A 27,796-nucleotide genomic window follows, 5' to 3' on the forward strand; every position below is an offset into this window, starting at 1 on the left:
ACTGTCGTATGAGAAGAGATTGAGTACACTAGTACGATAGCAAAATACTGCAGCTGCTGTAAATCCGAAATAACAACAGAAAATGCTGGAAAAACTCAGCAGGCCAGGCAACATCCGTGGAGAGAAAATAGAGTCGACGTTTCGGGTCGAACCCTTTTTCAAAACTGGAAAGGAAATGAAATAGGTCAAAAGGCAGGGCTGCGAGAGAACAAAAGAAGTGAAGAGACATTAAGAGGTATTCAAAATGAGACGAGATGGTGATAGGACTAGTGGAGACAAAAGACAGCTCTAGATTAGGTGTGAAGTGTTCTGGCAGAATGAGAGACAGCTGCCATGTGGGAGAGAAAAAAAAGGGGGGGGGGGGAAGGCCAAAACAAAGATGTGGATAAAATATAAGCAAAAATGTAAAGGGGGCCGAGGTTATGATCTGAAATTGTTGAACTCGATGTTGAGTCTGGAAGGCTGTAAAGTGCCTAATCGGAAGATGAGGTGCTGTTCCTCGAGTTTACGTTGAGCTTCCGTGGAACAATGCAAGAGCCCGAGTACAGTGAGGTCTGAGTGGGAATGGGGCGGTGAATTAAAGTGACAGGCGACCGGAAGCTCAGGGTCCCCCTTAGGGACTGAACGGAGGTGTTCCGCAAAGCGGTCACCCAATCTGCGTTTGGTCTCCCCAATACAGAGGAGACCACATCGTGAGCAGCGAATACAGTATACTAGATTGCAAGAAGTACAAGTAAATCGCTGTTTCACCTGGAAGGGGTGTTTGGGGCCCTGGACAGTGGGAAGGGGGGAGGTATAAAGGCAGGTGTTGCATCTCCTGCGCTTGCACGGGAAGGTGCCGGGGGAAGGGGTGCTGGGGGTTATGAGGAGTGGACTAGGGTGTCTCGGAGGGAGCGGTTCCTACGGAATGCTGAAAGGGGAGGGGAGGGGAAGATGCGTTTGGTGGTGGGATCACTTTGGAGGTGGCGGAAATGGCGGAGGATGATCAGTTGAATGTGGAGGCTGGTGGGGTGAAAGGTGAGGACAAGGGGAACCCTATCGTGGTTCTGGAAGGGAGGGGCAGGGGTGAGGGCAGAAGTGCGGGAGATAGAACGGACACGGTGGAGGGCTGTGTCAACCACAATAGAGGGGAATCCTCGGTTGCAGAAAAAGGAAGACATATAGGAAGCACTGGTGTGGAAGGTGGCATCGTCGGAGCAGATGCGGCGGAGACAGAGAAACTGGGAGAATGGGATAGAGTCCTTACAGGAGGCGGGGTGGGAGGAAGTGTAGTCCCGTGCAAGTGCAGGAGATGCAACACCTGCCCTTATACCTCCCCCCGCCCCCGCCCACCTTCCCACTGTCCAGGGCCCCAAACACCCCTTCCAGGTGAAACAGCGATTTACTTGTACTTCTTGCAATCTAGTATACTGTATTCGCTGCTCACGATGTGGTCTCCTCTACATTGGGGAGACCAAACGCAGATTGGGTGACCGCTTTGCGGAACACCTCCGTTCAGTCCCTAAGAGGGACCCCGAGCTTCTGGTCGCCTGTCACTTTAATTCACCGCCCCATTCCCACTCAGACCTCACTGTACTCGGGCTCTTGCATTGTTCCACGGAAGCTCAACTTAAACTCGAGGAACAGCACCTCATCTTCCGATTAGGCACTTTGCAGCCTTCCGGACTCAATATCGAGTTCAACAATTTCAGATCATAACCTCGGCCCCCTTTACATTTTTGCTTATATTTTATCCACATCTTTGTCTTGGCCCACCCCCCCCGCCTTGCTTTTTTTTTCCCCCACATGGCAGTTGTCTCCCATTCTGCCAGAACACTTCACACCTAATCTAGAGCTGTCTTTTGTCTCCACTAGTCCTATCACCATCTCGTCTCATTTTGAATACCTCTTAATGTCTCTTTACTTCTTTTGTTCTCTCGCAGACCTGCCTTTTGACCTATTTCCTTTCCAGTTTTGAAAAAGGGTTCACCCGAAACGTCGACTCTATTTTCTCTCCACGGATGTTGCCTGGCCTGCTGAGTTTTTCCAGCATTTTCTGTTGAGTATACTAGGCCTGTATTCTCTTGAATTCAGAAGAATGAGGGGATCTCATTGAGGCATACAACATTATTACAGGGCTTGATAGGGTGGAGGCTGGGAGAATGTTTCCCTTGGCTGGGGAGTCTAGAACCAGGGGCCACAAACTCAGGATAAAAGGGAGGCCATTCAGGACTGAGATGAGAAGAAATTTCTTCACACATAGGGTGGTGAATCTTTGGAATTCTCTACCCCAGAGAGCTGTGGAGGCTCAGTCATTGGGTATATTCAAAACAGAACTCGATAGATTTCTGACTAGTAAGGGCATCAAGAGATATGGTGAAAGGGCCGGTGAATGGAGTTGAGGCAGAAGATCAGCCATGATCTCATTGAATGGCGGAGCAGGCTCGAAGGGCCAAATGGCCTACTCCTGCTCCTATTTCTTATGTTCTAAATAAGTTGCATATGTAATGTGGAGAATGCAGGGCCAAAGGCTAGGCAGTTATAAGTTTGGTAGTACAGTTGTAAGTGACTTTGTGTGATAGGGAAATTAGGGATAGCATAAGATCCAAGGAGAGGACATATAAATTGGCCAGAAAAAGCAGTAAACCTGAGGATTGGGAGCAGTTTAGGATTCAACAAAGGAGGACAAAGGGATTAATTAAGAAAGGGAAAATAGAATACGAGAGTAAGCTTTCAGGGAACATAAAAACTGACTTTAAAAGCTTTTATAGATATGTGAAGAGAAAAAGATTGGTGAAGTCAAGCGTAGGTCCCTTGCAGTCAGAATCAGGGGAATTTATAATGGGGAACAAAGAAATGGCAGACCAATTAAATACATATTTTGGTTCTGTCTTCACAAAGGAGGACACAAATAACCTCCCAGAGATGTCGGGGAACATGGGGTCTGATGAACGGGAGGAACTGAAAGAAATCAGTATTTGTAGGGAAATTGATGGGATTGAAGGCCGATAAATCCCCAGGGCCTGATAATCTACATCCTAGGGCACTTAAGGAAGTGGCCCTAGAAATAGTAGATGCATTGCTGATCATCTCCCAACATTCGACGGAATCTGGAACAGTACCCATGGATTGGAGGGTAGCTAATGTTACCCCACTATTCAAAAAATGGTGGTAGAGAGCAGACCGGTAAGCCTGACATCGGTAGTGGGGAAAATGCTGGAGTCCATTATAAAAGATGTAATAGCAGAGCACTTGGAAGACGGTGACAGGATCGGACAAAGTCAACATGGATTTACAAAAGGTAAATCGTGCTTGACTAATCTACTGGAATTTTTTGAGGATGTAACTGGTAAAATAGATAAGGGAGAACCAGTGGATGTGGTGTATTTGGACTTTCAGAAAGCTTTCGATAAGGTCCCACATAAGAGATTAGCGTGTAAAGTTAAGGCACATGGGATTGGGGGCAAGGTATTGACTTGGATAGAGAACTGGTTGGCAGACAGAAAGCAAAGAGTTGGAATAAACGGGTCTTTTTCCGAGTGGCAGGCAGTGACTAGTGGGGTACCGCAGGGATCGGTCCTTGGACCCCAGCAATTCACAATATATATTAATGATCGAGACAAGGGAACTAGATGTAATATCTCCAAATTTGCAGACAACACAAAGCTGGGTGGGCGAGTGTGCTGTGAGGAGGATGCCGAGAAACTCCAGGATGATTTGGACAGGTTGGGTGATTAGGCAGAAGCATGGCAGATACAATATAACGTGGATAAATGTGAGGTTATCCATTTTGGTGGCAAAAACAGGAAGGCAGACTATTATCTGAATGGCAATAGATTGGGAGAAAGGGAAGTGCAACGAGACCTGGGTGTCCTTGTGCACCAGTCACTGAAGGTAAGCATGCAGGTGCAGCAGGCGGTTAAGAAGGCAAATGGTACGTTGGCCTTCGTAGCGAGAGGGTTTGAGTACAGGAACAAGGATGTCTTGCTGCAGTTGTACAGGGCCTTGGTGAGACCACACCTTGAATATTGTGTGCTGTTGTGGTTGCCTTATCTGAGGAAGGATGTTCTTGCCATGGAAGGAGTTCAGCGAAGATTCACCAGGCTGATACCTGGGATGGCAGGAATGATGTATGAGGAGAGATTGGGTCGATTGGGCTTGTACTCGCTGGAGTTTTGAAGAATGAGAGGGGATCTCATTGAAACTTATAAAATTCTGACAGGACTGGACAGACTAGATGCAGGAAGGATGCTCCCGATGGTCGGGGAGTCCAGATCCAGGGGTCACAGTCTAAGGATAAGGGGTAAGCCATTTAGGACAGAAATGAGGAGGAATTTCTTCACCCAGAGAGTGGTGACCTGTGGAATTCTCTACCACAGAAGGCAGTAGAGGCCAATTCATTAAATATATTCAAGAAGGAGTTGGATATATTTCTTAAGGCTAAAGGGATCAAGGGGTATGGGGAGAAGGCAGGAACCGGGTACTGAATTTGGATGATCAGCCCTGATCGCATTGAATGGCGGAGCAGGCTCGAGGGGCCGAATGGCCTACTCCTATCTTCTATGTTTCTATAAACACTTCTTTACAGTGTGATAGCTAATTTGAAGAGAAACTTGAATTTCCACAACAAGGTGCTTAAGGATATTGGTCTGACAATACCCTGTACAGTCTAGGCAAACTAGTCACACAGGACTGCTTTCACATACTGTACCTGGTTTCTATGTGTGAAGGAATGGCCTGTGGTTGCCCAGCTTGCTTTTCTTCCTCTTGGGGAAGAGCCAGGTATTTTGTTGAGTCATTCCTACAGTAGAATGGGTGAGATGAACTCACTGGTGAATTGTTAATGCAAACCCACATCTTGCCACTCCATTGTTTACTCTTCTTCGGCAGTCCCTCGGAACCGAGGATGACTTGCCTCCACGTTAAAAATGAGCTCGCAGGTGACTGATGAGTCCAATGTGGGACCTACAGTCTCTGTCACAGGTGGGGCAGACGGTGGTTGAAGGGGCGGGTGGGTGGGGTGCTTGGGTTGACGTGCGCTCCTTGCGCTGCCTGTGCTTGGCTTCCGCTTGCTCCCGGCGAAGAGACTCGAGGTGTTCAGCGCCTTCCCGGATGCTTCTCCTCCACTTTGTGTGGTCTTGGGCCAGGGATTCCCAGGTGTCGGTGGGGATGTTACACTTGTTCAAGGAGGCTTTGAGGGTGTCCTTGAAGTATTTCCTCTGCCCACCTGGGGCTCTCTTGCCGTGCCGGAGCTCCGAGTAGAGCGTTTGTTTTGGGAGTCTTGTATCGGGCATGCGGACAATGTGACCCGTCCATCGGAGCTGATTGAGCGTGGTCAAAGCTTCGATGCTGGGGATGTTGGCCTGAGCAAGGACACTGACTTTGGTGCGCCTATCCTGCCAATGGATTTGCAGGATCTTGCAGAGGCAGCAATGGTGGTACCTCTCCAGTGCTTTGAGGTGCCTGCTGTACATGGTCCATGTCTGTGAGGCATACAGCAGGGCGGGTATCACTGCTGCCCTGTAGACCATGAGCTTAGTGCTGGGTTTGAGGCCCTGGTCTTCAAACACTCTCTTCCTCAGGCAACTGAGGAAGAGAGATTGTTTACTGCTGCCAAGACCAGTGACTTCCGAGACAAAACAAAAGTGGCCAGTGGCCTTCATGTTATGTTCTGTCCCCCTGCAATGACAGCTATTGGCAGCAATAACTTGAGAGATGTGTGTTTCTGTTGACTTCGAATTGAGATTTACAGAGGAACAGCTGTCATATTGATTGAGACAATAAAATCTTTAATGTCACTTTGTGGACTTCTGCAGTTGTCCAAGCCATACAAGTTAAAATGCAACTCTAATTTTACAGGAAGTAGGATGCTCGTAGTATATTGCTAATTGAACCACTGTCTCTTACAGGGCAAGCCACAGGTATTCAAGTTCTTCCTTATTCCTACTGGTATGATCTTCTCTATGGCACAGTGGTTCTTATCCTCTGCCTTCTCGTGTGCTTGGTTGGAGCTGACATCTACGCAAAAGCCTCCTTTATCATTTTCATTGTTGTTATTGTGGTACTTTGCACAATATTCATCAGCTTTTTTGCAGTGTCACCAAAATCTATTAACATCACAGTGTCATTAGGGAACAGCTCAGAATTTTTCGAGGCTTCATTCACCGGATTTAAACTGTCAACTCTGAAGAGCAATCTTCCACGTAAGTTAATGCTAAGACGAGGTAGTAATGTAAGTTCATCCAAAATGCCTATAGGCTAAAACGGTATTAGCGCGACAATGTTTTGTGACTACTTATTTGCATTTATTCCAGTTTAAATATAGTTAAAATGTTTAATTAAAACTTGTCTCAGCACTTTGTATTCAGTTTAATTACTGAAGATAACTGATCCACATTGACCTTCTGCTGTGAACGCAGAAGATCATTTTAAACTTTTCTTTTGCACTTTACTAAGTAGTACTTTTTTTCCCCTCCTCAACCAATATAATTTTCTAACATGTAAATTACTGGTGACCAAAGTTATTTTTATTCAGAGTGAACAGTCCAAAAACTTCCCAAAAGCTTTCCCTAAATTTGCTTTCTGGAAACTGCTGTTATATTGGTCAGGTAACTCAAGATTGTAATGGGAGCAGCACCGAAGCTAATAGTTTCAAACTGTTTTATTGCATTGGCTCCCATTTCCTCTTGTGTGTCCATGTTATGGTCCATATTCAGAGTGTGAAGTGGTGAATTGTTCCTAGACCAATGCTGCTCTGTGTTGGGGCCCATGAGAGTATTCAAGAGCAATCGGCCCAGATTGGTCATTAACTGTGTACAAAATTGTAGGTGCAAACTCATTCCAACTTGCTGTCAATCCAATGTTGGATGAACCTGATGTCTTTGTTCCTGCTGGATCATTAAACCACTTTGCGTATAGCTGGGACAATTTCATAAGCAGGAAGCACAGGAAAATTGGCACTAGCTCTTCTGTTGTCAGTTATGCGTTTGAGTTATTTGCCATGCCTAATGTGTAGAGCAAGACTGCAGCAGAGGTGAAAAGCAAAGGCAGCCATATCTCTCTTCACCTACCATAAATTCCAATTACTATAAATAGTTTTTCTTCAGACTGGATGTTCAATTAAAAAAAAAAATAGAAGCTCAATCAGTTTTGCCTCCGTTTCTCTCTGCAGCTGAGTACATAGCAGACTACACGACTGGTACCATGATGAATTTTGCTGCTGTATTTGCAGTAATGTTCAATGGATGCACTGGTATTATGGCTGGATCCAACATGTCAGGTAAGGTTCAAACAATGTTTGAAGTGTAATGTGGGTGTAAACTATTCATAAATTTGTTAATTGTACATTGTGTGCACATCAATTAAATGATTATGTTGAATTTCTAATATTTTGGAAAATAGCCTTAATAGGTTCGATGCTGCTGCACTGTTAGCCGATACGTTTACAAAAATGTTTGAATGTTAGGTGATGCATATAACACTATCAGCAATATTTATTGCATGGTAGTTTTTCAGGATTGTGTTTTCAGTGTATATATTACAATATTTTTTTATGGTGCTAAAACTATAGTGGCACTTTTGTTGCTAAATCATTTGTTGAACAATATTTATTGGTTGCAAATGTTTGTTTTCTATGCAGCTTGAAAAATTCAATAAAGTTTGGGTTACAAAAAAGTTAACTGAAGTCATAAATCCTTGCTTTGATGTAATTTTCAGGTGATTTAAAGAACCCCAGTTATTCTATCCCCAGAGGCACGATTACAGCAGTAATTTTTACGTACATCGTATATAATATTTTATCTCTCATGGTCAGCTGCACTTGTGAGAGGTGAGTCTCATTTTTCTCTTTTGTTATGTCCTAATCTCTCTGTTGATGAATAAACAATGGCTCCATGCAGTTAGCACAATAGGTGCTGACCCTCTGTCTTTTTACAGTTATAACTAAGTGGAATTATGATTACAAAGCAAAAATGTTAAAAGTATGTTTGCTCCATTTCTGCTTTTTATGCTTAAGAATTATTGCAATAGCCACCTTTTAAAGTATTTGTCTGGGAGAAAGTGAGCCTAATTTTCAGAGAGCAGTATACAGTAATATATAAATTAACCCGGGTTGCTTCACTTACCATGCCATTTCGGGTGTATATGTTAATTCTCTCATAATGTTGAGTTAAAATTCCTCAAAGCCAATTCAGTCGATATCAACAATCAGATTAAATTTCTTTTTAAATCGAACAGAAAAGAATGATGACATATTTATTTATGGTCAGGGTACTCCTTAAAGATACAATAACATTTTATTTATATATAAACTTTAAAAAATCACCAATTGATTTAATATGTATTGTGTTGCAGGATACTGTCCCCATAAACTCTGGTTCTTGTTCAGTAATATTTTGTGGTGGTAACTGTTATGCTATTGTGTAATCAGAAACTATGCATTGCAAACAGTATTTTTGGAAGGAATGTTAAGGCACACTGACTTCTATGAATGGAATAACATGAAAACCTCTGTGCAGCAGAGCACAAGGATGGATAGCTTCTGCTGTATTCGCACCCTAAAGCAATGCAATTCTGTGACTTTAAATAGTTTTCACAAAACATTACTGCTGGGATGTGGTTTGAAAGTACGCCTTAGTTTTATTCGTGTTCTTTACAACAATAATTTACCTTTTACATAGTGCCTTCAACGTAAAGAATAGCCCAAGACGTTTCTCAGATAGGCGGGAAGAAAATCTTTTTCACTTGACATCTTGGAGGGATTTGGAGAGGTTGAATTTTAGAGACGGAAAGGTTGGAAACGTAGAAAATATATTTTTTTAAAAAGATGACACAAATAAAGACGATGGGAAAGCAGAATTATCCTCTTAATTAAAATTTCGTTATTTTAGTTCCATAGGATTAAATTTATTGTAACTAAATCAAATTATTAAGAGCCAATCGTTGTTTCAGGCTAAATAGAAATATCTATTCCCACTGCTTTGTTCCTTGATTTTTGCCTTCCTGAAGTTTTGACTCATGCTAGGCTACAGGTCCACAGGTGTTGGCTGGCTTCCAGTACCTTACTGAACGACCCATTCATGTGTGAGCTTCAGCAGTGAGTGTCATCAGGCTGTACAGTGGGGGTAGGTTGGTGGGAGAGAATCAATGCTAAGCCCGATATCCACATCTCTGCACTATGCAGAGACTTGAAGTAGTCTCCCTCTCCCTCTCCCCAGCCCAGGAATATTGTAGAACAATTGTGCCTACCCTCCAACACCTCCAGCTAAGCTAGACTAAGTCAACACAGACTTCTTTATCATTTAGAGTCAGACCATTCATTCAGCTGCCTGTGCTAGTTTCCCACCCTTCCCCTGCCCTAGCCCTGATCCTGTGTCCTTCTCCAGTTTCTCTTCCATCTCTGTTCATGGCTATTTTTTGATCTGTGAAACGCAGAGGGACTTTTTTTCCTACATGAAAGGCGCTATGTAAATGCAAATTGTTTTTGAGACTGGGCCTGGGATTTTCCTTGTCTGTTTGGTTCAGTGCTGCACCGAATCGCACTGAACCAATGGGAGCCAAATCATGCATTTCCAGAAATGGGCAGTCATTTTCACGAGGTCACAGCAATCCTGATGTGCAAATTAATAGATGTAATGGTTGAGTGATTTTTGCACAGTACCTTTTTATGACTTTAAATGTTATTCTTTTAGTGAAACTAAACTGAACTGAAATGTATTCTTTAAGTTGAATTTATTTCAAACATGTGACTAACAGCAGGTTATTTTGTTCCAAGCTTTTACCCATTAGAGAAGAAATGTTATTCTGTCCGCACATCAGTCATTTTAGCACAATGCAGTCAGATCATTATGCTCCCTTAAAAGAAAGCATTTAACCTCCCATGCTTTTATACACCACCTTCCAGTCCAATTAGTTTCTGTTGTAGAGACCCAGCATTCTAAAATTGATGAATGTATCTTACATTTTTACAGAATAGTCTAAACCCCTTATGTGGGTCACCTTAATTTGTTCTGTAATCAATTCTGCAAAACCACAAATCAATTATTGCTCTGCTTACTAGATTAGACAGTAGGTTTTTAGGAAAAAATAATAGAATGTTATGTCTATTATGAAATTCCATTAACATCCTGAAACACATTTTATGTGAAAGACATGCTACATTTTAAATAAGTAATATTTATTTTAGTGACTTGTAATATCTAGATAAAATCAAAATTAAACTTGTGGTGTAAAAAGAGAAAATGCTGGAAATACTTAGCTGGTCAGGCAGCATCTGTGGCGAGAGAAACAGAGTTAACGTTTCAGGTCGATGAAATACTATATTGTGGCAAAACCACTAAGAGACTCTTAGTGACTTACATAATTGTCTGTAACCAATGTTATTACCTCTAGCATTAATTGTCTGTAACCAATGTTATTACCTTTTCAAGTTGGCTCTGGTTAAACAGAGCTAGATCGACAACATCGCGATCTGACGCAATGACGTCATCACGTGGGTCACGTGACGTCCCCTTCGGCGGGAAACATGATGACGTCAGAGGTAGAGGGCGGGGCCAGCCAGTCCTCGTATGGATTGAAAGAGAAAAGACCTGTTTTGAGCTTCTCCTGTAGTTTCTTGTTTTGTAAAGTTCTTAGACAATAAATTCAGTTTGTTAACTTCCCGTAAGTTATAGATTCTTTGTTAGGAGTGCAGAGACTCCTACAATATACTATAAATACTACAAGCCCCAAAACATCACTAAATCTTCAAATAATTTTTTTTTTAAATCACATTTTAAAAATAAACTATAAATTACATGAAATAACTATTTTAAACAATAGTTTAAATATTTGAAGAAATTAATTACATTTTCTAATGGGGCTAAAAATAAACTTGCCTTTCTTTAAAGTATTTAAAAATAATAAACCTGTGGAAAAAATGTTTTAATTTTAATTAATTCACCACTTAGTTTGTAAAAAAAAAAAAAAAAGCAGGCCTTGCGACTGCTTTTTACATGTCTAACTTCTGGAGACTTACCCTCCCGGGAAAACCTGCAAAAAAAAACCCGTAAGTTCCATGCGCACGCGCTCGACTTCTGAACCCCTTCTTTCTGGGGAACGGAAGTGCCGGTTTCCTGCGCATGCGCAGTGCATGCAGGAAACCAGCACTTCCATTGGGGTTACGGGTGAGTACCCCGTGCGAGACCCAATATGTCGAGGAACCAACCAGAGATCAGGCCATCTTAGACTGGGTATTATGTAACGAGAAAGGATTCATTAGCAATCTTGTTGTACGAGGCCCCTTGGGTCGGAGCGATCATAATATGATCGAATTCTTCATTAAGATGGAGAATGAAGTAGTTGACTGAGAGACAAGGGTCCTCAATTTAAATAAAGGAAACTACGACGGTCTGAGGAGCGAGTTGGGTAGGATTGATTGGGGAATGGCACTCAAAGGGTTGACGGTGGACAGGCAATGGCAAATATTCAAAGACCGAATGGATGAGCTACAGAATTTGTTCATCCCAGTTTGGCATAAAAATAAAACAAAAAAGGTGTCTCAACTGTGGCTAACAAGGGAAATTAAGGATAGCATAAGATCCAAGGAGAGGACATATAAATTGGCTAGAAAAAGCAATAATCCTGAGGATGTCGACAAAGGGATTAATTAAGAAAGGGAAAATAGAATATGCGAGTAAGCTTTCAGGGAAAATAAAAACTGACTGTAAAAGCTTTTATAGATATGTGAAGAGAAAAAGATTGGTGAAGTCAAGCGTTAGGTCCCTTGCAGTCAGAATCAGGGGAATTTATAATGGGAAACAAGGAAATGGCAGACCAACTAAATACATACTTTGGTTCTGTCTTCACAAAGGAGGACACAAATAACCTCCCAGAGATGCCGGGGAACATAGGGTCTAATGAGAGGGAGGAACTGAAAGAAATCAGTATTTGTAGGGAAATGGTGTTAGGAAAATTGATGGGACTGAAGGCCGATAAATCCCCAGGGCCTGATGGTCTACATCCCAGGGTACTTAAGGAAGTGGCCCTAGAGATAGTAGATGCATTGCTGGTCATCTTCCAGAACTCGATAGACTCTGGAACAGTACCCATGGATTGGAGGGTAGCTAATGTTACCCCACTATTCAAAAAAGGTGGTAAAGAAAAAGCGGGGAATTATAGACCGGTAAGCCTGACATCGGCAGTGGAGAAAATGCTAGAGTCTATTATAAAAGATGTAATAGAGCACTTGGAAAGCAGTGACCAGACCGGACAAAGTCAACATGGATTTACAAAAGGTAAATCATGCTTGACTAATCTACTGGAATTTTTTGAGGATGTAACTGGTAAAATAGATAAGGAAGAACCAGTGGATGTGGTGTATTTGGACTTTCAGAAGGCTTTCGATAAGGTCCCACATAAGAGATTAGCGTGGAAAATTAAAGCACATGGGATTGGGGGCAAGGTATTGACTTAGCTAGAGAACTGGTTGGCGGACAGAAAGCAAAGAGTTGGAATAAACGGGTCGCTTTCCGAGTGGCAGGCAGTGACTAGTGGGGTACCGCAGCTGTTCACAATATATATTAATGATCTGGATGAGGGAATTGGATGTAATATCTCCAAATTTGCAGACGACACAAAGCTGGGTGGGAGGGTAAGCTGTGAGGAGGATGTCGTGAAACTACAGTACGATTTGGACAGGTTGGGTGATTGGGCAGAAACATGGCAAATGCACTATAATGTGGATAAATGTGAGGTTATCCACTTTGGTGGCAAAAACAGGAAGGCAGATTATTATTTGAATGGCAATAGATTGGGAGAAGGGGAAGTGCAAAGAGACCTGGGTGTTCTTGTGCACCAGTCGCTGAAGGTAAGCATGCAGGTGCAGCAGGCGGTTAAGAAGGCAAATGGTATGTTGGTTTTCGTAGCAAGAGGGTTCGAGTACAAGAACAAGGATGTCTTGCTGCAGTTGTACAGGGCCTTGGTGAAACCGCACCTTGAGTATTGTGTGCAGTTTTGGTCACCTTACCTGAGGAAGGACGTTCTTGCCATGGAGGGAGTGCAGCGAAGATTCACCAGGCTGATACCTGGGATGGCAGGAATGACGTACGAGGAGAGATTGTGTTGATTGGGCTTATACTCACTGGAGTTTAGAAGATTGAGAGGGGATCTCATCAAAACCTATAAAATTCTGTCAGGTCTGGACAGACTAGATGCAGAAAGGATGTTTCTGATGGCCAGGGAGTCCAGAACCAGGGGTCATAGTCTAAGGATAAGGGGTAAGCCATTTAGGACTGAAATGAGGAGGAATTTCTTCACCCCGAGAGTGGTGAACCTGTGGAATTCTCTGCCACAGAGGGCGGTGGAGGCCAGTTCATTAAATATATTCAAGAAAGAGTTGGATATATTTAGGAACAGCTTCTTTCCCAGGGCTGTCATCCTACTGAACTCCACAAATAAACTCTAAAGCCTGCACATCTGCCAATGCACTTTATTATGTTTATGTTAATGTATTACAAGCCAAATGAATGTTGAATGTTTAAATGTCTTAATCTAAATGTACACTTTCGGGAGCCGCAAGCCTACATTTCGTTGTACTGCACTTGTGCACTATCAATGACAATAAAGTTGATTATGATTATGATTCTGATTAAGGCTAAAGGGATCAAGGGATATGGGGAGAAAGCAGGGAGAGGGTACTGAATTTGGATGATCAGCCATGATCTCATTGAATGGCGGAGCAGGCTCGAAGGGCCGAATGGCCTACTCCTGCTCCTATCTTCTATGTTTCTATGAATTTCTGGGCCATGGTGATTCCTTTTGCAATTAAGAAAAAAAAAGATTTGTGTTGCAAAAACTTTGCAACCTTTATGCTTATCAAGGTGCAAAGACAAAGGGTTCCACTTGAAATGATGAGCAGCCTTTTCTATTTCAGATGCTGACTGATCTGAGCTGTATATCCAGTATTATCTTTTTTTTCGAGAGTATAGTGATGGGAATGTATTTTCCCCTCTACAGTTTCCAAAAGTGATTATTGAACAAATTAAATGTGACAAAACATTTCCTGCATTGCTCCAGTAGTATGCTTTTTAAAATTCATTCACAGGATGTGGGCCTCGCTGGCAAGGCCAGCATTTATTGCCCATCCCAAAGTGCCCTTGAGAAGGTGGTGGTGAGCCACCTTCTTGAACCGCTGCAGTCCATGTGATGAAGGTACTGCCACAGTGCTGTTAGGGAGGGCATTCCAGGATTTTGACCTATTGCCAAGTCAGGATGGTGTGTAACTTGGAGGTGGTGGTGTTCCTGTGCATCTGCTGCCCTTGTCCTTCTAGGTGGTAGAGGTTGCGGGTTTGGGAGATGTTGTTGAAGAAGCCTTGGCGAGTTGCTACAGTGCATTTTGTAGATGGTACACACTGCAGCTATGGTGCGCTAGTGGTGGAGGGAGTGAATGTTTATGGTGGTGGATGGGGTGCAAATCAAACGGGCTGCTTTGTCTTGGATGATGTCGAGTGTCTTTAGTGTTGTTGGAGCTGCACTCATCCAGGCAAGTGGAGAGTATTCCATCACACTCCTGACTTGTGCCTTGTAGATAGTGGAAAGGCTTTGGGGAGTCAGGAGGTGAGACACTTGCTGCAGAATACCTAGCCTCTGACCTGCTCTTGTAGCCACGGTATTTATGTGGCTGGTCCAGTTAGGTCTCTTCTCAATGGTGACCTGCAGGACGTTGATGGTGAGGGATTCGACGATGGTAATGCCGTTGAATGTCAAGGGGCGGTGGTTAGACATTCTGATTGGAGATAGTCATTACCTGGCACTTGTGTGGCATGAATGTTACTTGCCACTTATCAACCCAAGCCTGAATTTCATCCAGGCCTTGCTGCATGCAGGCATGGACTGCTTCGTTTTCTAAGAAGTTGCGAACGGAACTGAACACTCTGCAATCTTCAGCGAACATCCCCACTTCTGACCTTATGATGAAGGGAAGGTCATTGACGAAACAGCTGAAGATGGTTGGGCCTCGGACACTGCCCTGAGGAACTCCTGCAGTGATGTCCTGGGGCTGTGATGATTGACCTCCAACAACCACAACCATCTTCCTTTGTGCTAAATATGACTCCAGCAAGTGGAGAGTTCCCTCCCCCCCCACCCCCCCCCCCCCCCGATTCCCATTGACTTTAGTTTTACTAGGGCTCCTTGATGCCACACTTGGTAAAATACTGTCTTGATGTCAAGGGTGGTCACTCTCACCTCACCGCTGGAATTCAGCTCTTTTTGTTCATGTTTGGACCTGGAATGTAATGAAGTTGGGAGCCGAGTGGTCCTGGTGGAACCCAAACTGAGCAGCGGTGAGCAGGTTATTGGTAAGTGCCGCTTGACAGCACTGTCGATGATACCTTCCATCACTTTGCTGATGATTGAGAGTAGATTGATCTGGTGAAAATTGACCGGATTGGATTGTTCCTGCTTTTTGTGGACAGGACATCCCTGGGCAGTTTTCCACATTGTCAGGTAGCTGTACTGGAACCGGGATGTTGTCGGGGCCCATAGCCTTTGCTATATTCAGTGCGCTCAGCCGTTTCTTGATATCATGTGGTGCCACAATTTATAATTTGCTGCAGCACTAGTGTGGCCATTACCATTTCTCTCATTGTGCATCCTTCTTTCCATGCTGAGGGAATTGACAAATTAGTGACCTATTTATGGGCAGTTTTCCACCTAGGATCATCCTGGAGGCAAACATAGCCCTAGGCTGTCTTTCTCTACTTCCTATCATCTCCTTAAACCCCTCTCCCCACCCTCGCCTCTAATGACAAGTGCAAGGAACTGATGGATTTCTTCATCACCAAGATAGAGTCCATCCATTCAGCTACCTCCTGATAGTTTCCCCCTGCCCACCAAGCCGACCCCCTCATCCTCCTACTCGAGCTCTGACCCCATCACACTAATTTCTCCCCTATCTCCATCTTGCCCATGTCAAACTAACCCTGTCCATGAAATGCACTCCTGCTCTCTTGATCCCACTCCCACTTAAATCCTGACCACCCAGATTACCTTCCTGGCCCCCATACTAGCTGCCATTGTAAATGATTCTGTCCCTTCAGACTCTCTTCCCCTCCCTTTCAAAACCATCATCAATCCTCGCCCCTTGAAAAAAATCTGTCCTAGCTGGCCATCGCTACATCTCCAAGGTCCTTGAATGAGTTGTCAGCTGAGTTCCATGTTAATCTTTCTCTCGACCTCCTCCAGTCCGGCTTTGTCCCCTCCCATAGCACTGAAATGGCCTCAATCAAAATCATGAACAACATTCTCTGTGTTCATTATCTCTCTGCAACCTCTCGACAGCCTTTGACACAGTTCACCGTACCATCCTCCGACAATGCCTCTCCTCCTTTGTCTAGCTTTGTGGGACTGCTCTTGATTGTTTTCTTATCTATCTGATCACAGGCAAAACATCAGTAGCAATGGTTCGTCTTCCCTCGTCCACATATACAGCTCCGGAGTTCCCCAGGGATCTATCCTTGGCTTCCCTCCTCTTCCTCATCCCTTGGTAACATAATCTGCAGACCCCAAGCCAGCTTCCACATGTACACCAATGGCACTCAACTCTATCTCTCTCTCACTTCTCTCAACCTCTGTGCTGTCATTGACTGCTTATCTGACGTCCAGTCGTGGATGAGCTGTAACTTTCTCCAGCAAAATATTGGTAAGACTGAAGCCACCATCTTTGGCCCCCGCCACAATCTCCAGCCCTTTGCTGCTGACTATTTGCCTCCCGGCCACTGTCTCGGGCTGAAACAGAGTATCTGTAGCCTTGGTGTTCTGTTTGATCCCGAAGCTGAGTTTCCAACTGTATATACTCTCCATCACAAATACTGCCTACTTCCACCACTAACAGCATGCATCTCTGCCGCTGGAACCTTGTGTGCCATTCCTTCCATACTCTCCTGGACAGCCCCCGCATCGTCCAGAAATGGAGTTTTTCTACATTGGAGGTGCTATATAAATGCACGTTGTCATCATCGTCGTCTTTCTTTCCTGTAATTAGATTGGCTAAAAGTAATTTCAATCAGAGCCTTCTAAACCTATCAGTGAGAAGTGTGACAAAAATGAAGCCTTTTTTTCAGTGGTTTAATTTGGTATCAATGATTCTGTCACATTACATAAGAAATTAAAAGCCAACTTTACTCACCAAAATCATGCCCCAACATAAATCAGTGCAATGTTGCGATGATTAAGTTTCTCTCGAGGCAGTTTGCTTAAGGTAGGTGTCAAGCCACACAATTCAAATACAAGCTTGCTGTGTGATTTGTTCAGGTCTGTCTGGCAGCTTTTAAAATTTAACAATTCTTTAAATAACTACGTGGCTCCACTTAATGTTTCAGGCGTATTTATTAGCCTGTGCTTCTCAAAAGCTCCAGATCAGACATTGACTTGAAGATCTGTTATTTGACTTGCCCCTCAAAAGAGGAGATAGCTGGACAACTTTTTTAGTTGGCGAGTGAAGGATTAAAGAAGTAATTGCAGTCATAATTTTAGCACCCAAGTTGAGAATTATTATTTTCTACTGCACAGAGTTAGCATTGTGTAACAACTGCTGTTAAGTGTTCTATTTCTGCTATCATTTGTTTGTTCATTTGCTAGTTAATAAACTTGTTTGTCACTACAGGATATGATAAATTCTAGTGTAAACAATGCTCTATCACTTTCAAAGACCAGGAGGATTCCATAGATATGGAATAGGATCAGCAGCTGAAGTTTTCTAAAAAGGGTTTCTCTGCTTCTTATCCTGCGTGCAAGAAGATATTTTACCTAGATAGCAAGGCAAATGCAAACACTCTCGTGGGCACAGGGAACAAAGGGCTCATCGTCAAGAGTAATCGGAATCACGCCAAATATATCCAGGACTAAAAAGGGTAAATGAACCAAAAACATCACAATGAGATACTTTCACCTTCTATTTGTTATTAACTTCTGAGACTTGGGTTCAAAACTGGTTTAACGCCATGTTGTACTCCATCTTGTTGCTCAGTTTCCTGTAAAGTATTGTCCCCTCCCCAAACTGACTGCTTTGTGTGATAGTGTTATCCATTAGGATGATTAACCATACTCGAGCTATAATTTTGCAGGGATCTGCATCAAGCAGATTTTATTAAAAGATTCTAAGAAGTTCATTTTTGATTACTTTTTAATTCCCATCCCAGCAATATAAAGGTGTTCTTTCTCCAAGACATTTCTGGAAAAGAAAACACTTGGAAGGTTTAAAATTTATTTTACTATGCAGTCAACGTACCTGTGTCTTGGGAGCTGTAAATTGTGTTCCAGTAAATTATAGTTATTTTTGCTAAACCTTGTGGCATGGGCAGAGGTGCAATGGAGGTTTAAAAATTCTAATTAATAACTTCTTGTATTTGGGGAAATCTGGCTTGTCTTTTTGCATAAAATTATTTTGTAAAGTTTGTGCTTCAGGAACAGTATGAATAAACTTTATTTTCTGACTTGTATAAACAGTCTGGAATCTAAAGGTTATGCTGGTGATTTTAAATGACATTTGATTTTCCTATATTGTTTTGGAGGTATTGTATTCAGTATTACTTGGACTGACCAGAAGAGGGCATACAAGATGAAGGTTCCTTCCTCAGCCCATTTGTTTTATCTAAGGCAGTAGAATTTGGTTAAGGTGTGGCAAAATGCTCTAGAAAAATGTAAAGCTGAAATTTTACTTAGCATTTTATAATTTTTTCTTTTCCCTTTCCCACACACTGTACACTACTTTCCCCTACCAACTGATTGATATGCTTTCAACTCTCTGCAAATGGAGTTCCGTAACTGGGTGCTAACAAAAGCTGTTCAGGACGGCTCGCTCCAGCTTCCCTTCCCTTTACTGTGGAACAATTCCTTCTTTCCACTTGGCAGCACCCACCTGAAGTTCAGATTGACGACTCACTGCATGGGAAATTGCTGGACTAACCAACATCATAGCATTCTGTGCACAGTACATTGGTGTATCATTAGATTGCAGCAGCAGTTTTGTAACAAAGCTGGAACTAAACAAAGATTTATTTTCTCTTTTAAAACGTCATGCACGCAGGCGTGATCTAATTCTGTTTCGTCTGGCATCAAGATCTACTCATTTTGCAAATCTTAGGTGATGTACAGATTGTGGAAGCTGCAAATGGGATAAATACTGAGAATTTGTATACGTGGCAAAGAAATGGTTTGTTCAGTTAATCTTCATTTAAATCATGCGGGAACTTTTGTTGTGACTGAAAGTAACAGTGGAATGAGTAATTGGAGATTAAGCCAAGGTTTTAGCCAAAGATTGTACTTTCATGCTCGAGACAACATTTTTAAAAATGGTAATAAACATAGTTTATTGCTAATGAATTTATAAACCAAATACTGATTCACAGTACAAAATTATCCTGAGTGAGAGAGAAAATTCTGTAGTAATGATTGTGCTTTTGTTTTTTTTATGGAACTATTGTTTAACCAGTGCTGTGATATCAAGTTATCGAGCTTTGGAGGAATGAGTACTAGTCGGGTTCCAAATAACACAAATCCCATCTTTGACAGGGTTTTGAATTAATTTTAACTTGCTAGAGTGTAACAAATGAGTGACTCTTTTAAATAAAGTAAAAATGAAAAGGAAACTATCGGGACAGCCAACCAACAGTAAATTGAGCAACATCTATAAATCATGAAAGTAAGCAAGTGAATTGCTGTCCTAATACCATTTACACAGCTGTTTGGACTTTTGGTAATGAGGCACTTTGTTGCATTGATAACAAATAACTGACTGTAGCTGAAGTTTAAAATTTAAGCCAATAGACTGTGCCTCTGTCACAAACTATGCAAATGATACTAAGATTGTCTGTGTAAGCTTCGTGATCAGCTTTGTAATTTCTACTGATAATTATAGGTTTACTTTCTGATTCATTCATCCTATTTATAGAATCTTGCAGCACAGAAGGAGGCCATTTGGCTGGTCGTGCCTGTGTCTGCTCTTTGAAAGAGTTGTCCAATTTAGTCCCACACCCCAGCTTATTCCCCATAACCCTGCAAATTATTCCTCTCCAAGTACATGTCCAATTGCCTTTTGAAAGTTCCTGTGGAATCTGATACCGCCACACTTTCAGGTCGTGTGATCCAGATCTTAACCTCTGTGTGAAATAATTTCTCCTCCGTTCCCTTCTCGTTCTTTTGCCGATTTATTTTAAATCTGTGACCTCTGGGTACCGACCCATTTGCCAGAGGAAATAGTTTCTCCCTATTTGCTCTATCAAAACCCCCTCATAATTTTCAATACCTCTGTTAGGTCTCGTCTTAACCATCTCTGCTCTAAGGAGAACAATCCCAGCTTCTCAATCTCTCCACATAACTGAAATTCCTCGAACCTGGTATCATCCTGGTAAACCTTCTCTGTACCCTCTCCAAGGCCTTGACGTCGTTCCTAAAATGTGGTGCCCAAAATTGTACACCATACTCCAGCTGAGCGCTTACTAGTGATTTGTAAAGGTTTAGCATGACTTCCTTGTTTTTATATTCAAAGCTCCAATTTACAAAGCCAAGTATTCCCTATGCTTTCTTAACTGCCTTATCAACTTGCCCTGCCACATTCACAGCTTTGTGAATATGCACCCCCAGGTACCTCTTCTTGCACCGCCCTCCCCCCCCCCCCCCCCCCCCAAAAATTAGATTATACTGCCTCTGTTATTTCTTCCAAAGAGCAGCAGTTCACACTTATCCGCATTAAATTGCATCTGCCATGTGTCTGCCCATTTCACCAGTCTGTCTGTCTGCCTGAAGTCTGCTCCTAACCTGCTCACTATTTACTACATTGCCGAGTTTTGTATCATCCGCGAACTTCTAAATTGTACTCCCTGTACCCAAGTCCAGATTTATTTATTTATTTATTTATTTATTTATTTATATAAGATAAGAAAAGCAATGGTCCGAATACCGATCTTATATACTTGTCTCCAACCAGAAAACATCTGTTCGCCACTACGCTCTGCTTCCTATCCCTTAGCCAATTACATACCCAATTTACCACTGGCCCTTTAATCCCATGTGCTTCCACTTTCTGAATAAGCCTGTTATATAGTACATTGTCAAATGCCTTTTGAAAGTCCATATATACTACTGCACTACCTTCATCAACCCTCTTTGTTACTTCATCAAAGAACTCAGTTAGGTTACCCGAACACGATTTGCTTTCAACAAATCTGTGCTGGCTGTCCCTTATTAATCCATGCTTCTCCAAGTGAGAATTAATTTTGTTCTTGACGATGGTCTCTGGTAGTTCTCTCACCATTGACGTTCGACTGACTGGCCTGTAGTTACCAGGTTTATCCCTCTCCCATTTTTTGAATAGGGGTGTAACATTTGCAATCCTCCAGTCCTCTGGCACCAGTCCCATATTCCAAGGTAGATTGAAAGATTGTGGTCAGAGTTTCTGCTATCTTTGCCCTTGTTTTGCTCAGCAACCTAGGATGCAGCCCATCTGGACTGGGTGACTTGTTAACTTTGATGCCAACCTATTTAGCACCTCCTTTCTATCTATTTTTATCTCTCTAATATTTCTACTTCCTCTACTCTACTGTGACAATGGCCCAAAAATTCGGGTCGGAGGCTTCCCGTGGGCGCAAGCCTCAGACCTGCACTTACCTAGCGCCAGCCGTTGTGCTGTGGGCCCGTGTGGGATTCCGATCCTGGGCCTCCTCCAACTGCCGGCGCGCAGTGCTTGCGTATCCCAAGGGCGCAGTTAGTTCGAAGCGTCCCCTGGGATCACGTGGGCCATGGAGAGCCAATGGTAGCAGGGAATCTGTATTCATAGATGTAGCAGGGAATCTGTATTCATAGATTTGACAGGAAGACCTGTCAAAACTATGAATACAATTCAGCCCCAAAACATCACTAAAACTTCAACAACAAAAAAATTTAATCACATTTTTAAAATAACTATAAATTACAAAAAAAAACTATTTTAAACAATGTTTAAATTTTTGAAAAAATTAATTTCAGTTTCTAACAGGGCTAAAAATAAACTTGCCTTTCTTTAAAGTATTTAAAAAATAATAAACCTGTGGAAAAAAATGTTTTAATTTTACTTAATTCACCACTTACCTTGTTAAAAGCAGGCCTTGCGCCTGCTTTTTAAAAGTGTAACTGCTGGAGACTTACCCTCCCGGGAAAAACCTGCAAAAAAAAATGGAAGGTCCAGGCGAACGCGCTGCCTCTCCGGCGCACGCGTTCGACTTCTGAACCCCTTCCTTTAAGGGAACGGAAGTTCCGGTTACAACAACAACATTGTGGTCACCTCCGTTCAGTCCGTAAGGGTGACCCCGAGCTTCCGGTCGCCTGTCATTTTAATTCACCGCTCCATTCCCACTCGGACCTCACCGTCCTTGGCCTCTTACATTGTTCCACGGAAGCTCAACGTAAACTCGAGGAACAGCACCTCTTCCGATTAGGCACTTTGCAGCCTTCCGGACTTAATATCGAGTTCAACAATTTCAGATCATAACCTTGGCACCCCCCCCCCCCCTTTTCCTTTTTTTCCTCTCTCTCCCACACGGCAGCTGTCTCCCATCCTGCCAGTACACTTCACACCTAATCTTGCCGTCTTTTGTCTCCACTGTCCTATTACCATCTCATCTGGTTTTGAATACCTCTTAATGTCTCTTACTTCTTTTACTTCTTTTGTTCTATCGCAGCCCTGCCTTCGATCTATTTTATTTCTTTTCCAGTTTGAAAAATGGTTAGACCCGAAACGTCGACTGTAATTTCTCTCCACGGATGTTGCCTGGCCTGCTGAGTATTTCCAGCATTTTCTGTTGTTATTTCGGATTTCCAGCATCTGCAGTATTTTGCTATCAGAAGTTCCGGTTTCCCGTGCATGCCTTTCGTTGGGCCTACGGGCGAGTACTCAGCGCGTACTCACCCGCGGGAACCCGAAGTTCTGGCATTATCTTCATCCTCCTTCCTTTATGAAGACTGATACAAAGTGCTCATTCAGTACCTCATGCCTTTAGATATGAATGTAGGAGGTATGGTCAGTAAGTTCGCAGATGACATGAAAATTGGTGGAGTGGTAAATAGCGAGGAGGGAAGCCTCAGGCTACAGGACGGTATAGAGGGATTGGTCAGAACAGTGGCAAATGGAATTTAACCCTGAAAAGTGTGAGGTGATGCATTTTGGGAGGACTAACAAGGCAAGGGAATACACAATGAATGGTAGGACCCTAGGAAGAACAGAGGATCAGAGGGACCTTGGTGTGCGTGTACATAGATCCCTGAAGGCAGCAGGACAAGTAGATAAGGTGATTAAGAAGGCATATGGGATACTTGCCTTCATTAGCCGAGGCATAGAATACAAGAGCAGGGAGGTTATGATGGAGCTGTACAAAACGCTAGTTAGGCCACAGCTGGAATACTGTGTGCAGTTCTGGTCACCACACTATAGGAAGGATGTGATTGCATTGGAGAGGGTGCAGAGGAGATTCACCAGGATGTTACCTGGGCTGGAGCGCTTCAGCTATGAAGAGAGTCTGGACAGGCTAGGGTTGTTTTCCTTGGAGCCGAGAAGGCTGAGGGGGGACCTGATTGAGGTGTACAAAATTATGAGGGGCATAGATAGGGTATTTAGAAAGGAACTTTTCCCCTTAAGTAGAGAGGTCAATAACCAGGGGGCATAGTTTCAAGGTAAGGGGCAGGAGGTTTAGAGGGGATTTGAGGAAAAACTTTTTCACCCAGAGAGTGGTTGGAATTTGGAACTCACTGCCTGAAGAGTGGTAGAGGCAGGAACCCTCACAACATTCAAGAAGCATTTAGATGAGCACTTGAAATGTCATAGCATACAAAGCTATGGACCAAGTGCTGGATTATGGGATTAGAATAGACAGGGCTTGATGGCCGGTGCGGACACGGTGGGCCGAAGGGCCTCTTTCTGTGCTGTATAACTCTGGGGTCGATTTTCCCACAGGTGCGGGGAATTGCCGGGTTCCCCGAATGTCGGGGTTCCCACCCGAATCTAAATGGGTCTGCCCCTTCGATGCAATTTTCCCTCAATTGGCCAATTCATTTCCAGCGTGTGGGAACCCTTGCTAATTGACTATTTCCAGTCAGAAAGCCCCACAGTATGATGTCGTCATTCGTGGTGCTTTCAAGGTCCACAGCAAGCACTGCATCCTCTGAAGGCTTCCAAACGAACCATACAGGATGGCAGAGGAACCTGCAGCAGCTGTGGCCAGTGCCAGACCCCGAGCTGCTTCCAAATTCAACGAGGCTTCACTGCAGGCATTATTGGATGGGGTTAGGGCCCACAGGGAGGTCCCCTTCCCAAGGTCAGGGAGGAAGAGGCCTCCCACTGAGACCATGGATGCAGGTGTCAGCAGATGTCAACTCGCTGGGAGTCACCAGAAGAACCTTGGCATTACATCTCTAACTCCTTCCTTTACTCCCCCACAGTACCATCCAGAGTCCCCGCCCCCACTGTGGAGGAGGAAGAGGCTGTGCAGCCAGACTCCTCCGAGGAAGCTGCAACCTCTGAGGGCGCAGCGTCAGCAGAAGTAAGCGCACCCAGCACCAGCACAGACACTCGTTCCGCGGGGGGGACCTTCAGGACATAGAGTAGTGTTGTCAACTGGTGTTTCACAGCTCACAAGTGAGCATCAGCAGATTGTGGAGACAGGGACAGCAGTGGAGAGTCCTCGTCGGAGGGCGCAGGACTCTGCCAGCTCAGCTCAGCTGCATGTTGACCCTCTGCCTCTGGGTCCATCCGCAAGAGAAGAGGTGATGGATCTCCATGCACAGATGCAGGAGTCTCTGGCAGGTTTTGTCTCCAGGGTCGCTGCGAGTGTGGAGTGAATGGAGGAGTCCATAGCCAAGATGAGCTGAGCCTTTGCGTAGTCATTGGCGCATGAATGCATCACCATGGAAAGGTTGGCACCCTCCATGGAGGAGATAAGTCGCCAGGGTATGGAAAACATGGTGAGTGTTCATAATAGAATGACATCTCTTGAGGAGCGATGGGCATCCATTGAACAGAGAAACCAGACCGTCATGGAAGTCCTTCTGAGTAGGACTGCCAGTGCAGAGACGAGTCCCCATGGCCCCCTGATTTGCAGCAAGGTGCTCTCAAGCCACATCCAAGCGCTGGCCCCTTCTGGCCTGTGCAGCTTCAGGTGAGTGAGCAGCAGCCTGGCGCTCCTGCTGCTGTTCCTGGTTCTGCTGCTGACGCCTCTGCTGCTGGAGATCCTCTAATGGCATCAAGGGAAGGGGAAAAAAGGCCTCCCATACTTCTGGTAGATGCCTCCGTTGAGGAAGCGCTGAGTGAGGGTGCCGAGAGGTGCTTCCCAGGAGCTCACATTGGAGAAGTGTGTGAGGCTCCAACCTTCCACAGCTGTGCCTAAGCCTGGAACAAGTTGCCCCAAGCCTGAAACAACAAGGTACTGCAACCTACAAATGTTGTCTGATTAAATCTCTTCTTCCCTGATTGACCTGCAGCTGATAGTAAGCGAGCCGATATTGTTCACGCCTGGCTTCATCAGCGGGGTTTCCACCAGGCATGTTTAGCGTGGGAAAAGGCTGAAAATAGCAAGGGCCCCTTAAAATGGCATTATAGATGCCAATTATTGGTGATTAGGCTGCCTAGAGACCAGTCCCGCCTGCTGCGGGCAGGACTGATTCAGGTTGGTTAAAACGCCGGGGCGAAAGTCGGACGGGGCGGGTAATCAGGCGGTGGGGCCCCCCCCCCCCCTATTTTTGCGAATTATTATAATTTTTTTTGGTTCTCCCCCCCCCCCCCCCCCCCCCACACGCCTGAAAGCCCGCTTGACGGCTCCAGGAAAATCGACCCCTATGACTCTGCGGTAGTAATCCGAAATTACCACCTTTTGAGGTCCTGTTCTTGAATCTTTTTCCTAGCTCCTGAAACTCTCCCTGTTGGACCTCAACCCTTTTCCTACCTATGTCATTGGTTCCAACATAGACCACGACTTCTGGCTGTTCCCCTTCCCTTCCCGGAATGTCCAGTACCCGTTCAGTGATATCCTTCACCTTGGCACCAGGGAGGCAGAACACCATTCGGTCTGAAGTTGCAGAAACACCTGTCTATCAAATCCTCTAACAACTGAATTTCTACACTTTCTTGTGCCCCCCCCCCCCCCCCCACTTTGCAGCCAAGTCTTCCACAGTGCTGTGGATTTGCTTCTCCCCTGAGGTGTCCTTGCCCTCACTGGTATAATAGCTTGTGAGTGCCACACTCCCAGGGGATTCCTAGTCTGCCTGGTGGTCACCCATTCCCTTTCCTCCTGAACTTTATGTAGCTGCGTGGTGACCACCTCTTGAAACGTGCTATCCATACAAATCTCAGCTTCCTGTATGGCACTGTAGTGACGCTTTATACTGGGCCAGATCTCTGCTCTCGCTACGCTGTGTACTGGGCTGAGTCTCTGCTCTCGCTGCGCTGTGTACTGGGCCGAGTCTCTGCTCTCGTGCCATTGTGTATTGAGCCTGTGATGAATTAAGAGATCTGTCCTGCTTAAGAGCATAAGAATCCTTATAGGTAATTTTATTTTACTCTGAATTTCTATGGCTTTTAAAAAAACTGTTCTGAGCCTCCTTTCCATGAGAAAATAGAGTCTGTTTTGGTTGATATGGAATTGTGGGGATGGGTGAAGTTCAGTCTGCCTTTTTACATCTGTGTCTGTAAATATTTTCTGATCAGGTTTATGTTGTTTGGCCACACACCTCAAACCTGTGAGATATTGGCTTGGCTTACTTAGTAGCCCTTGCTCTGAGTCAGAAGGTCATGGGTTTGAGCCCCATTATGAATTGAAGCACAATCTAGACTCACACTTCAGTACAGTACTGAGGGATTGTTGTCAGGCCTGCAGTAATGGAAGAAGTAATCAATAGTGCCATCAACTAACCCCTCGCTGATGCTCAGTTTAATATCCATCAGAACCACTTGTCTCCCACCCCAGCTTTGATCTAGTTGTGGATGCAGAGCTGAATGCTCGAAGAGAGGCGAGTGTGACAGCATTAGACTCTGTATGACACCAAAAAGCCCTAGCAAAAGTGAGGTCAATGGAAACACCTTCTCGAGTCCTACTTGATGCACAGGAAGGTGGTTGACTTAGGCCACTCACCACAGCCCCAGGACATTGCCGCTGGAATTCATCAGGATTGCATTCTTGGCCCAGCCATCTTAAGCTGCTTGATTTTTTCCCTCTGTCATAAGGTCGGGTGTTCTGCTCCATTCATAACTCTTCCAATATTTGAAGCAGTCCATGCCACTCTAAAGCAAGTCCTGGATAGCATCAAGACTTTGGCTGACAAGTGGCTGCTAACATTTGTGCCACATAAGTGGCAAACAATGACTATCTTTAAGAAAAGAACCAACACCCTCCCTCTGACCTTTTTAATGGTACCACCATTACCGAGGCCCCCACCATCAACATTCTGGAAGTCATTATTTTATCAGAAATTGAACTGGATCAGCCATATCAACACCATGGCTACAAGAGCTGGGCAGAGGCTGGCTACTCTGCAACGAGTAGTTAATCCCCTGGCCCATCGGTGCCTCTACACCATCAAGTTGGGAGTGGGATCAAACCTTCGCCTAGATGGGTGAATTCACAATAACATTCAAAGTGCGATACCAGGACAAAACAATCTGCTTGATCGGCGCCCCCACCTCAATATCCAGCCCCTCCACCACTGCTGCACTGTGGCTGCAATGCACTATCTACAGGATGCACTGCAGCAACTCTTCAAACTTGCTTCAACAGCACATCCCATCTTATGACTTCTACAAGAGGAGAGCAGCAGCAGTGTG

The 27,796-nt window shown here is 44.1% G+C and overlaps 1 protein-coding gene across 2 annotated transcripts in view; it reads left to right on the top strand.

The window, feature by feature from the left end:
* The window catches only part of LOC147115713 (solute carrier family 12 member 9), a 133,749-nt gene that overhangs the window by 20,094 nt on the left and 85,859 nt on the right, over positions 1 to 27,796 (top strand). For both annotated transcript variants that reach the window (XM_085990201.1, XM_085990200.1), the window contains 3 exons: positions 5,889 to 6,182; positions 7,151 to 7,258; positions 7,696 to 7,807. In XM_085990201.1, the coding sequence (XP_085846327.1) occupies positions 5,889 to 6,182; positions 7,151 to 7,258; positions 7,696 to 7,807 (514 nt within the window). The remainder of the gene's footprint in view (positions 1 to 5,888; positions 6,183 to 7,150; positions 7,259 to 7,695; positions 7,808 to 27,796) is intronic.

Source organism: Somniosus microcephalus, chromosome 6 (genome assembly GCF_052327205.1).
Source record: "Somniosus microcephalus isolate GS21.2 chromosome 6, FLI_Smic_1.0, whole genome shotgun sequence".
Lineage (NCBI taxonomy): Eukaryota > Metazoa > Chordata > Chondrichthyes > Squaliformes > Somniosidae > Somniosus > Somniosus microcephalus.